This window comes from Leuresthes tenuis, unplaced genomic scaffold (genome assembly GCF_036924035.1).
Source record: "Leuresthes tenuis unplaced genomic scaffold, fLeuTen1.0.hap1 SCAF_23, whole genome shotgun sequence".
NCBI classification, from domain to species: domain Eukaryota; kingdom Metazoa; phylum Chordata; class Actinopteri; order Atheriniformes; family Atherinopsidae; genus Leuresthes; species Leuresthes tenuis.
The window spans coordinates 4,412,518-4,426,548 of NW_027325377.1; the positions used below are offsets into that span (position 1 = coordinate 4,412,518).

Genomic DNA, 14,031 nt, shown 5'->3' on the forward strand with positions numbered 1-14,031 from the left:
TACTGTATTTACATTTGTTTGCATGTTTTCAATAAACCACAGATCCTTTTTATAGTGTTTCTGGCAGATATAAAGAAATGAGGGTTTTTCACAGTAGTTTATCTCAATTTTCCACATAGTTAAGAAGCAGTATGTATGAAACTGTAGATGTGAAGATCAGAGTTGGTGAAGGTAAAGACGCTGTCCTGGAAAACTAACATTGGTTTGGAGACAAATCTGCAGAAAAACATGACCGCAACCACAGCTGCTCACATCTACTTCTCAGTTATAATCCCGGACCAATCAGTGTCTGTGTGCACGCGCGTGAGACTCGTGGCCTCGCTGTTTTCATCATGAATTTCCTGTTGTATAGTTTGGAGTTCGTCCAGAGACGGAGCAGGACTGAGTAGAAGAGTTTGGAGGGTGCAGCCTCGCTTCAAACAGACTGCCCCCCCGCCTTCTCTCTTCCTCTCACTCACTCGGTACGCGCGTGCCCCATGGTTAGAGCAGCAGCTCGTGCTCAAGTACTAACGCACATCGCGAGCGTACTCACAGCTGAACGGGCGCCGCGACCCTCTTCCTTGAAACCAACCTCCTCCTTGATGGATGGAGGGATGCTGAACAGGAGAGCTTCATCATCAACGTCAATATCATCATCATCGGGAGCAGAGGGGGGGCAGGGGCTCTCCGCGGGCTTAAAAAGTTGAGGAGGATTCAGTTTAACAGCGGAACTCCGGAGGGGCTCGTGCCCGGGGTGATTCGCCTGACGCGTCCGGCTCCTCTTTGGACCTGACAGAAACGTATCGGGTGGTTCTGGAGGCGTTTCTCGTGTACATCGGGTCACTAACGGAGCTTCTCTGAACGGTGCCCGCCACTGAAACTGTTCTCCGGTGCGTTGTGTTCCAGGCGTTGCAAAGGGATCTTTACTTTAAGTGGTATTTAACGGTTCCCAGGTATTTACCGGGTCAGCCTGCGTTCGGACTCATCTCTCACGGTCCTGAAAGGAACTCCAGGTGTTTGTTACAACGGATCTCCGGTGGTTCAACGGAGCAGTGATGGATTTATGACATTCTGCCAGCAACTCACGTGATATCCATAATGGATTCCACCGACATCTAACGGTTGTAACGGCTCTCTAACGGTCTCGTAACCGGGACAGTCCCGGATGGACTTGGCGGTGGGTGATATTTAAGAGGAACAACGCAGGTATACGGCAGGTGCTTTCATCCAAATTGAAGGAGGAAATAAAGGGATTTTAAGGGAAAACTGGGATCTTCTCGGGTCATAAGCTACTAATCAGCGCCCGAGGAGGTTCCATTTGTCCCGAGGGACCGACCGCCGCCAGCAACCTGCCCGGGGTTCGCTTCCCAGCGCCGGCGAGGGAGGAGAAGTTACCGGAGTTTATTTTCAAACGCTTTTCCTGCCTTAACTGGACAATCCCCAAGACCACTAATGCTTGGATAACATTCATCATTAATATCTGACTAATTTCAAGGGGGAGGATTTTCGCTTAATAACGACGGGATTTTCACCTTTTTTCGATTCCGTTAACCCTCAGATTGGCATCCATTAAATCAATGCTTTCCTTGGTTATCAATCAGTTTTAATCCAGTTTTAATCCGTCAACCAGATGAGGCGGAAAGCGGGGATCGTTTAGACCTTGTAGACTACTCGAATGAATGATCTCCTCCACGGTGAAATAAACCCACATGCTGGCTGTAAATTATCCACTTAACCCCCTGAAGACACGAGCGGGGATAGGGACATAGCCAGGGACTGCGGTTAGTTATTACCCTTATCAGACGTAATTTATCTCCGGTAAAAGCTCCTTTTATTAGGAAATCCGAGACAAACTGGGAGATTTCCTATTTTTAGGAGCCCATGGCAAATTTAAACTGCTGATCTGGTTGGATTTGATTTGAAACCAAAACCAGAAGAAAGTCTAAAATGTTTTAATATATTTGGGAAGGTGTGACAAAACCTTTGAAGAAAAAAAAAACATTTATACAAACATTTTAGTATGTTATAAATTGATGTCGATTGGAATTAATATATGACAGGAAACTAATGAAATTATAACAATTCTAAAAGTTGTATAACAAAAATCTAATATTCTGTAGCGTATTCTAATCTCTAACTTCATGATAATAATCCCATGAGTGTAGTAAGGGTTTATTTATGCCTTATTGTGGGTCTAGATACGCTGTAACTCAGAACAAATGAACTTTCCGGTCACCCGGGGACAATAAACTGCAGTTTTAACTCTCCTGTGTTAGTTTAAGAGCTCTACCTTGAATGCAGGTATCTCAACTGACATTTTCCAAAGTTCAAACTGAGGATTTCCATGATCCTTGCTTTGATTTTAATGCACAACCTGCAAGGAAATTCAGCTAAATTCAGCTTTTTCCTCTGCATACAATACTTTCTCACCTTTGGACTTTAGTTTACCTATTTGATTCCCTGTGAAAGTCTATGGATGGTACGCTCACTCTATAGCCACATCCTCAACAGCATACCTCCTCCTCTTTCTCTCTCTCAGCCCCCTGTACTCTTGAAATCGAGCTATGCAGCATTGATTTTCTTCTCCTCACCACAAAACCAAAATGCACATGACCATCGCATCCTTTTTGGTTTGTCAGTTTTGTTGACTGAAATGTAAGAAGTGCTGCGGTGTTGATTTTCCATCTCGAGTCAGAGCTGAAGGACGTTCATAACGTGAGAGGTGAGGGTTCAGGCTTTGAGAAATATAACCGCTGGATACAGGCTGAGAACTGGGATATTTCAAGAGAAAGCAAATCTGTGAACAAGTTGAGATCGGACCTGAGACTAAACCAATGTTTTTGTTTTTTACTCTGACTTTGAACTCTGAGTGTTTTGTTGCCATCAAAGCAACATTCTTAAACTAGATGGGATTAAACGACAGCAGCCCAGGTGCCATGCGAAACGGCCGTGGTCTTTCAGACCAGTGGGCCGAGTCGGTGGTAGTCCGGCCTCGAACCACGGAGCGCCACATAACCGTGCACAAGCGCCTGGTGCTGGGCTTTGCCCTGTCCATCCTAACCCTCATTATCGTTACAGCTGTTGCTGTGGTGCTCAGCCTCCGCTTCGACGACTGTGATGAGGGAGATCGCAAAGGAGCTACTGGGGAGATGGGTTCCAGGGGTTCTGGAGGGTCAGGAAAGTTGAACGGGAGCAGAGGCGAGAGGATGGGTGACAGAGGGGATGAGGAGGCAGTTCAGCCATGGAAAAATTCCCGGCTGCCAGGTTCAGTTAGGCCACGGCATTATGACCTGCGGCTCGCCGTCTACATGGACAACTTCACCTTCTCTGGAGAGGTCAGCATTGAGCTGGAGTGCATCAATGCCACCCGATTCATCGTCCTGCATGCTGATCGTCTTGAGGTATGTCTGCATGCATGAGCACAGACTTTGGTAAACATAAGTTTTGTTTGTGAGCTTATAGGGGTATCTGCAACACAACAAGAGAAGAGGATAAATTCTATCCGTCGAAGTGACCGCCGAAAACCCGAATAGCTACCCGAGATTTCAGATTTCCCAACACTCCTGCAATGGATGTGAAATAAACTCCAAAAACATTTTCACAAGTTTAAACATTTGGACCAGATTGGAAAAAAAACTTGGAAAATCTGAGTCAATCAACCTGTGGAAGGGACTCAAATAAAGCCCTGATTCAATTTGACTGGATGATAATGGGGGATGGTTAATTGGTGACTCTAAAATCATCCCTAGGAGTGAGTGTGAGTGTGTGTGGCCCTGTGGACTGGCAACCTGTCCAGGGTGGACTGCAACCTGTCCAGGGTGTACTGCAACCTGTCCAGGGTGGACTGCAACCTGTCCAGGGTGGACTGCAACCTGTCCAGGGTGGACTGCAACCTGTCCAGGGTGGACTGCAACCTGTCCAGGGTGTACTGCAACCTGTCCAGGGTGGACTGCAACCTGTCCAGGGTGGACTGCACCTCTCGCCCGATGACCGCTGAGATAGGCCCCACGACCCGAACGTCAGATTAAGCGGGTATAGAAAATAGATGGATGGATTTGAGGAGAATGAAACCAGTTCCAAATTGCCATCAACCCAAATATACCAGAACAGGTCTTTCCTCGTTGTAATCCCTCAATTTTCTCCTCACATCAACAGGAATAATTCAAGATTCTTTTCTTTTTATCAAGATGTAGAGAATGGTGAATGTTCAGACATTGGACTTATTGACCTTCAGCTCTAAGATCCACCTGAGCTCATGAAACTGGGCTGCATACAAATAACCTGATTGTTAATAATGGATAAATGATCTTTTGTCACGTTAAAGTTATCTCTCCAGCTGCTTTAAAATGTGCTTACAGAAATGTTTTAACGTTTTAACCAAATCCATGACATAACATACATGCTCCGACATGAGAAACAGCTCGTTGAACTGTAGGTTAAAAACACCTGAGGATAAGTGTTTGGTTCTATTTATCCAAAACTAACTAGAAGATTAGTGAGAGAAATGTGATTTATGTTAGTTTCTTTCAACTTTAAATGAATTCGGCCAGTTTAGAATTGGCTGAGACAATTCCTCTAATATGAGATGATATTCGGTTTAATTGAAGTTCTCTGACTGTCACTTGAGGATAGCCTTTAATGCTTAGGAAGTTTCCTAATTGGGTGAACTGCAGTGAAGTATCTAGGGAGGAGCTATGATGAGAGCTGGTCAAGTTCTCTTAAATGCTAAGGAAAGACGCTTCCTTTAGTTTTTCCCTGGACACAAGAACCACTGGACCATTGCTAATGAAAGAAAAGGATTTTTTTTAATTTTATCCTACAGTTCCTTGTGACTGTGACATTCAAAGCCGTTTGGTTATTTTCATAAAGTGGTACTAAGGGGGAACCATGTAAATAAATCAGGACCAGACAGTTTGTGAAAACAAATGTATTTTTACTCTTTTAATAGTGAAGTAATGTTTCATATTTTCACTTATTATATGAATGTAATTCATATGAAATAACAACCTAGTAAGAGCGGATTAGCCAAAGTATTTTAATACGCTTTGGTGATCTTTTTCTGTCGTCGGGAGCAGCAAGGCTGTTTCTGCCTAAGTCCTTTTGAATATCTCTTTCCTTCTTTGCTTTACTTCATGACATTTTTCAGCAAGCTCAAGGAAAAGTGTTTCCAAAAAGACTAAAGCAACTTCAGCAGCAGATCGACACCTCTGAATATTTCCTGTGAGGGTACAGTGGAACAAGAAAAGCCTTGCAATCCTTTAAAATTCTTTAGGGAGCATGAATGTGCTGAGTAGATTCAGTGCATTCCCCTATCAATATTTAGTTTTGTACAAATTAAAGAGCTGAATTTCAAATGAGAGGTCAGAGAGCCACCGGTATGAGTAGGAATAATTATTTGAAGAGTAGATATTTGCATTAGATTTAATGGAAAGCCATTTCCCCCCCATAGCATCAGGGAGCAGCAGAGACTGGCACATTTACCCGTTAATGTAAACATTTTAATCCAATCGACAACTTCCCTTCAAAACCTGTTAGCATCTAGAACTCTGAACTGCGTTTAAAATGAAAAATGCTTATTTTCAGATTTGGCCGCAGAGATTTCCTGAACGAGGGTAATTAATGGCCAAAGTTGCTGTTTCAGCGCAAATCTTTTGAGATGAGCACATGGTGAGAAAGCCTCAGAGAAAGGTCTGAGCAACATGATTTTTCACGCTGGTCATCTCGGCTAATGTGAGAGATGGATAAATCTGTCTAATTTGGGAAGAGGCCAATTAAAAGCCCCACAGTCTTCCGTGTGTTTGAGCACTCTGAATTAAGAGGTGTTGTTGGGCGCCAGGCAGGTCTCCCAAGGTATCCTCACAATTAATGCATAATGAAAAGAAAAGATGTCAACACGTTTGAGCCCAGAAACCAAAACAATGAGTAAAAATAGCCCATCTGGTAAAGGAGTGAGAGAGGAGGGAAAATGATTTCTTTCGATAAAAAAACAATCTTTGATTCAAAGAAATATACTAGTTTGATAAAGAATCCTGAAAACTTCAGAATTCATTACATCCATACATACGTTGCTGGTTCTTGGACTGATTTCGGGCCCTGCAGGCAGCCAGTGATTTGAGTTCATGTCAGTGATAATGAACATGCAGAAGGGCTTTCCACTCTAATTTATGCTTCCTTCAGTCCTCGTTCTCCTGTCCTGCGGCCGTGAGCGTTGGATGTTCCAATCCCTTAAATCACGGAGGAGAAAGGGAGACGATTAGCTTTGAGCGAGGAATCTACGCTTTTTCATGTTTTTAACATCACTTCATTCTTAATGTCTTTATTGATCGGTTAGCTGATCTGATAGGATTGTGAAGGGTGCAGCCAGACAGCTGGGAAACAGCTTTACTACACTAACCTTTCAGTTATATCGTTGTTCTTAAAAAATTCCATTCTAATTTCACTATGGTTCATTAGGGGAAAAAGTGAAAATAGGACCACTGCAGCCTTGCGGTTATCATTATTCACACTGAGCCTGAAAAGGCTCTGAGACTTCTTTTGATTTCAGACTTTATGTTCAAGCTGCAGATTTTATTCATAATGTAACGAATGCAAGACTTTTGAATTAAACAAGTGACCCTGGTTTGATTCCTTTGTGGAAGCACCGTTTCGATTCCACATTCTTTGGTTCTCATTAGACTATTCTTACTTTTGTTTTCAGTTGCTGTTTACTTAGGATTGGACAGGTTGCATTTTTACTTCTGCTGTCAGCAAACAATGACCCTGGAAAATAATGGGAATAGAGTTTTGAGCTCCTCTGGTTGATTTATTTATTCAAAGAATCAATTCATAGATGTGACGATGTCACTGCCATTGTTTGGGCAGATCACATCGGTACCCGACAGGGCTGGTTCTGATAAACAGATGTGAGTTAGACCCAACTTTTAAACACTTTTTATTTTTCTCCATGGAAAATAATATTTTACAAACCCCGTTTCAAGAAGAGATAGGAAGTTTTCTAAAATACAATGACATTTTAAATCTCTAATTTGTTGGTTCATTTGAACCTTTACTTCAGAGACAAGTACAAACACTTATTTACAAAATTTAGAATCTGATGCAGCAACACACTTAGAAGAAGTTGTTAGTGAGGAAAAAAAAGTTGATAAGATTCTCCAACCAGCAGGTTACCTGCTGACAGGTGAGGGTGTCAGGGTTGGGTATAAAAGCAGCTTCCACCAAAGGTTCAGTCTCTCCAACCAGGATGGGTCGTGGCTCACCGCTTTGTGCCAAACTCCATCAGAGAATCATCAATAAGTTCAGGAAATATTCCTCAGAGTCAGACTGTAAAGAACTTTGGTCTTTCAGCATCTACAGAGCAGAATATTGGGAACAGATTCAGGGAGTCTGGGGAAATCTCAGTGTGGAAAGGCCAAGGACAGAAAGCCCTGTTGGATGAGCTCGGAGCCCTCAGGCAGCACTGCAGGAGAAACCGTCAGGCCACCATGATCCATACAGCCACATGGGCTCAGGAGGAGCTGGGAAAAGCATTTCCACTCAACACAGTCCACGGCTGCATCCAGAAATGTGAGCTGAAGCTGCATCACACCAGGAGGAAGCCATATATCAGCTCTGAGCAGAACCACGGCCCAGTTCTCTGGACTCCAGCTCAGCTCAGATGGACAGAAAGACAGTGGACACGTGTTCTGTGGGCAGATGAGTCCACGTTTCAGCTGCTTCTGGGAAAAACTGATGAGAAAGAGCATCCAGGCTGTTCTCAGAGGAAGGTTTAAAGCCAGCGTCTGTGATGGTCTGGGGCTGCATCAGAGTCCAGGGCATGGAGGGCTTCATCTGGGTGAAGGTACCACTGATGCACAGCTGGATGTTGGAGTTCTGGAGAGACAGATGCTGCCATCAAGGTGCCGTCTTTTCCCGGGATGTCCGTGGTTATTTCAGCAGGACGATGCCAGACCTCATTCTGCAGGACTTCCAGCAGCTTCATACACACAGAGTGTGTGAGCTCGGCTGCCTGCCTGCAGAACATCTGTCGGACTGTTGAGCAGCTGAAATATTGGATTCAGCAGCAACGAACACAGATTCCTCTGAAAAACTGCAACAATCAGTGTCCTCAGTTCCCAAAGCATTAAAAAGTGTCTTTAAAAGGAAGCTGATGGGAAACATGAGTCTGGAACAACTTTACTGAGTGTGCTGCCGCGTCAGGTGTTTTAGATTTGGTTAAAACTTCTAAAAACTGGGAAATTGGTGAGTGAACATACAGAATAATTTCCTCCCTTTCCTTTGTTTTCATATTCTTTCAGAAAACTTTCAAACTTTTGTAGACATGGGGTTCATGTATATATTAATTTGTTTCAAAGAAAGTCTATTGAACAGGCTAAGAGGGGGTATAAGTCAGTGAAAATACGGCTGTTTGAGCGTTTTACTTGGACCTCAGTCATATTTCAGTTTCACCCTGATCTTGAGGCATCCGCTGCACAACACAGCAGTTAATGGACCTTTTCAAATCTTTGAATATAAACCTTCATTTTTCAGCCATCACTTCAAACTGACATTGTAGGGAGGGAGAACATCCTGTTTTAAAACCAGGATGATTTAACATCCTGTTAAATCAATGCAAATCCTCCATCCCCATCTTTTAAGCCTTTTTTCACATCAGCGGCTGATGGGAGCTGCGGAATCATCCCAGTTCTTTCTTTGTTCCTTTCAGGGCGCCTGTGGCCAGTTTGATACTACAATGGCTACACTGGAACCACTCATTAACCATGATCTCTGCTGTCCTACTGACCCGTCATTCTTCACTGTGTTTGTCATGAGGTTTTGGTACAGTGGGTCTGAGCGGTCAAACTGCCAAATATCCTTTGATGTAAAGAAATAACACATAATATGATGAGGTGTTCCCGTTTCCTCCAGGGATCTGTTCCGAACTAAATTAAAAGGCACTTTTGGAGCATTTGAAGGCATCTCAGAGTGTGGCCCCTTGTTTGCTGACTCACTGAAAACTCCTGCAACACATTCCTTTAATCCCCAGCCTTTCCTCTCCCTGTCAGCAGGCTCTGTGTCCACATTGATCATTTCTTTCATCAAAGAACAAAAACACACGAGGTGCTGCAGACACACAGTCTGTTTAATTGTTTGGGGATCGCTGATAAATGAAATGAAGTTCGGTGTGTGGGAGATGCATTGTCTTCCACTTGCTGCTTTATAGGTTAGTATTTATCAGGTTCACCGGTGCAAGTTTGACATATTCAGACCTGTGCTTAAACTCATAATTTAGTATTTTACCACTTTGGTGATACCCAAACTTACTGGTATTGTTATTCTTTTAATTAAGGAAGGTGAAATTCTGACTAAAAGCACAACAATAGATCATTAAAATGCCTATGCTTGGTACTGAAATCTGAACAAATAATGCAAACAGCTTTATGCACTTTATGCAAACGGCACTTTGCATTTTTATCTGCACGGTTCACAGGTTCCCTCATCAAATAGAGGGTCAGTCAGCAGACTCCCACTCCTTCTTTGTGTAGCGTTATTACTTATTCTGCAAGCAAAGATCAAACCATCCAGGTTGGCAAATGGATGTCTGCTTCGAGTTGTGTTCAGGTGTGATATTTTTCTGAGGGGCAAAGCAGAGGCAATTTGTTTTGGCTGATTCTTGATGATCTCTTGTCTCAGGGTCTTGAATCTCACGCATTGCACCTTTAATTGCACCGTTGTGTTTCTGTTGGTCATTCTAACTGGACCTGTTTGCATGTGTTACCAGTGAAAATGATGAGGAGATGAAGGCAAGCAGGTCAGACACCAGAGATCCTCACTGCAGTTGGCAAAATGACTGTTTCTTTTGAATTGTCTCTCCTTTCAACCCAATTGGCAAAAACATACAACATATTTTCTGTTTTGTGACTCCTTGTTTCTCTCCAACAGAGGCAGAGCACAATGTTGGCATGACTCATAGACACAAAGCACATCACTGAAAACTGACCACGGAATCTTACTTTCGCCTGATGGAGTGGTTCAAACTCCATGAGAGCATGTAAAATTGAATGGCTGGGGAATTTAATCTGGTAAAACCTGGCTGTTATGAGAGCTGGTGATGCTGAGCCCAAACAGTCGAAGTGGATTTAATGAGAGACTGCCTCGAACACTCCCTTCCACTTCAGGTTATGTATAACACTGGCTCATGTATAAACATTTTGTATTCGCTTGACATTTGACAGATGATTAATTTTTGAAAGAAAGGCCTTGTTTTCATTGCATCATTTCACATAAAAAAAAAAACCCTGTTTAGCATGGCAGAATGAGTGCAGGCCTTTTGATATTATTTTTAAGTATGCACTCCTGGTACACCCACAGAGGTCCTTTCACTCACTGCAACTGATTAGACCTCCTCACAGGACTGTGTGGGTGCGCACCAATGCTTGACTGGCTTATCTCTCACGTCCTTTTACTACTTATGTTGCACCTGCTTGCTTTGACATTGTCTGGGAGCAGTGAGTTTGGTGACATTTTATTTCATTACCTGCAAATTCCCACTCAAGTTGAACCTGAGCTCAGGTCTAATCAGCCGGGAGACGTGTAAGCACCTGGGAGGCTCTGCAGGACCTTTAATGAGTGAAGTTCCCTGTTTTTCTGTCAGCTTTAACTCTGTTTCGCCATCATCTGGTCAGTTTGAATTCAGAGCCTCACACAATGAAAAATGGATGAACCAGGGTAAGCTGACACTCGGGGCTCTGCTGAGGTTTTGTTTCCTTTACAGACCTACTGCCTAAAATATTGTGAAATCTGTCACTTTTTAAAGAGCTGCACCATTTGTTGAACATGTGGCCCTAGTGCCATCACCATGGCAACATGTCCAACATTCAGACAGACAGCTGGTTGTGGATTAGGGGTTGCTTAGCAACTATTTTTACCTGACAGACTGTAAGTGAGGTGAAAGGTAAAGGTAATTGTGTCACATAGTTCAACTTTGAGTAGAATCACAGGAATCGGTACATTTATTCCACACACTTACGCAAATTGTTACGTGCATCCAATTGTGATTTATAAAATGCATGATTATTATATACATTTTCATGAGTATTTTATTAATGTATATTAGTTTATTAATTAAAACGACCCACCACAGGGCTGTGGCATTGACGTTGGTCTTTAGGGAGCTGTTTCATGGGGTCTTTAACATCAGGATGGAAAATTCTAAATTTCATCTCTTGAGAAGTGAGATAAATCAAACTAGTAGATTCTTCAGAAGAGACATGAATGACAGCAGCAACAAGTGTCATTCAGTAGTTTTGTAAAGGTGCTTCAAGTCTGTGAATGTTCAGGACAATCAGATTGTCTGAGTTAAATCTCAGTAGCCACTCGCAGGTTGAATTAAATGTAGTTTTTATCTACGCAGACTCAAAAAAATGAACGATTCATTTAATTTAAGTGGTCAATTGCAACAGGTCATGACATATTACAGTGTGTAGTTACTGATTTAACTAAACTCAACAGCTTGCAGCAGGCTTTCTCCTGCAGCCCTTCCAAACAAGCCATCATTGTTCAGTCTTTTTCTAATCTTGGGGTGAACTTGCTGGAACGTCCACTCCTGGGAAGATTGACAGCTGTCCTGAATGTTTTCCACTTGTGAATAATCTTTCTCTCTGTAGAATGATGGACTCCAGATAGTTTGGAAATGGCCTTTTAACCCTTCCCAGATTGATGGGCAGCAACAGTTGCTTCTCTAAGATCATTGCTGATGGATTACCTAAATTTTTGTTTAGCATGTTTTTTTCTTTCTTTTTTTTCTTTTGAAAGAACGACTGTATTTTGTAATCCAGAAATTGTATTTACCGTATTTTAAGACTTGTTTTAATTTATTTTTTAATTTCCTGATACTTAAAACCTTAGAACTGAAAGGTGATTTTCAGTTTTGTACTGTATTATATGCAACTGGCTGATATGTGGTGCACTTGCAAAGGTACATACTTCTTTTTATTCACATAGGAGTGAGTTAAATCATGGCACATATATTGAATATGTTGTGCAAAATATAACATTTCTGTTGCAGCTGCTGTTTCCTCCATGTCTCTTTAAGGAGAAACATGGTGGTTTAATCTAAATTGAGATTTTCACCTTTTACTTCATCCCTCTAATTCCTGTTCTTCCTCCTTTAAGGTGGACCGGGTGTCTGTAACAGCAGAGGGTGGCACCGGCGGCCGGCCTGCAAACAGGCCAGGGGGTGGAGTCATGCGCATCCACCGCCACTTCCACTTCCCGGCCAATCAGATGTATGTGGTGGTGCTGCACCGCGAGATGAAGCCGATGAGGGTTTACCGTCTGAACGTGAGCTTTGACGCTGCCATCGAGGACGAGCTACTGGGCTTCTTCAGGAGCTCGTACACCCTGCAGAGAGAGAGACGGTACACACACCACAACGTACACACACCACAACGTACACACACCACAACGTACACACAAACACACACGCAGTTGTTTTTCCTGCACCAGCAGGTGGTTCAACCAGAAAAGGTCAGATCCTCACATCCACAACATTGATTACCTCAGAGTGGTGCTCTTAGTTTGTGTGTGTGTGTGTGCACGGTATGGTGTGTGTTCCCCCTATCAAACCCCCCACACAGCTACCTGGCCCCCTCTTTCTGAAACTCCCATAAGCCTCTGAGTTGTTTCCACATCAGATTTCATCCCTTTGGTGCTGATGAGGAACACACTACGTGGTGAGTTTTTGTCTGTGTGGCCACTATGCGTGTGGCTGTGCGTTACCACGGTGATGCAGCATTTTATCATTGTCTGTTCTACTTTTGGACAAAAAGCACAGTTATACCTAACTAATGACATCAGAAAAGCTCCCTGGTGCGTGGATAGAGTGAGACCATGACCATGTAGGGACCCTTCTGACTGGCTTTAGACTTTTGCTGTCTCAGTATGAATCTCTCGTGTTTTTGATAATTCGTGTTTTAACTTGATTGTGCAGCATCATATTGATCGGACATAAACCACTTTCACTGAGTTATCTTCTAGTTTCAGTATTAATTTGTGATCCTATGCCTGAGTGTGAGGATTTATATTTCAACGAAATTTGCAGCCAGTAGAGACTAAACTACTAGATTGGTTTAAGATTTCTGGGTGTATTTTACTGAACAATCACAGCTAAAATCAAGCCATTTTAAGTACTCCACATGGGATGATGGGAATGGGAAAATATATTCGTGTCAAGTTAGAGCTTCTCATTTTAGTCTCTGGAGCATGCCACATACAGTCTCTGTTTTATTTAAATCAGGAATCACACGTTTTCTATTATTAGAACAAGCAGTTTATGTCTACATGTGAAGTTAAAGGAGAACTCCGGTATTTTTAAACCTGGACCTTATTTCTGGCACGAAATACGTTTATCTACTCACCGAGAACAGTTTGGCGAAAGTCGGCATCCTTCGTAAGCTATTTAGATAACTCGTGATCGGCGTATATCCATATTTAATGGAGTGAACGGGGCTTAGACGATGCAGCCTCTAAATAAGGCATTATCTGTCTTTATTTCACCAATACTTTAAGAAGAATGAATGAATGAACGTGTGCTATAGCTCTGTTAGCTCATAGCTGCTGTTATGTGACTACTTGCAGCTATAGGAGAGCTAACGGAGGGATTTCTACACAGGCACTCTACTGGGACCACTTCATCCACACGCCCCCCTGCAGCACAGCTTATTCACTCCGTGCTCTGTGACAGTCGGCTAACTTCACACAGAGTTTGCTGCTGATAGATTTGTGCAACATGGCAGGATATTTATCAGATTTTGACAATGTGAACGACAACGTTGAGTAAGATGGACGTTCTTACCGGAGTGAATGAGCTGTGCTGCAGTCGTCCCAGTAGAGGTGTGTAGAATTCCCTGTGTGTCCAGAATCATCCAGAGGAGATAAACCAAACACTTCACTGACGTGTTTAACCAACTCTCGTACTGAAATGATGGGAAGCTGTGTAACAAACAGAATATATGGATTCTGATTCATACACGTCCTCATATAATATCTCCACTTGTGTTACTATTGTTGTCTTTT

At 42.8% G+C, this 14,031-nt stretch overlaps 1 protein-coding gene across 1 annotated transcript in view; it reads left to right on the forward strand.

Moving 5' to 3' along the window:
* The first annotated feature begins 498 nt into the window (after positions 1-498).
* The window catches only part of LOC140283197 (thyrotropin-releasing hormone-degrading ectoenzyme-like), a 225,578-nt gene continuing 212,045 nt past the window's right edge, over positions 499-14,031 (forward strand). The window contains exons 1-2 of the mRNA XM_072377909.1: positions 499-3,380; positions 12,130-12,374. Of these exons, the coding sequence (XP_072234010.1) occupies positions 2,886-3,380; positions 12,130-12,374 (740 nt within the window). The 5' untranslated portion in view covers positions 499-2,885. The remainder of the gene's footprint in view (positions 3,381-12,129; positions 12,375-14,031) is intronic.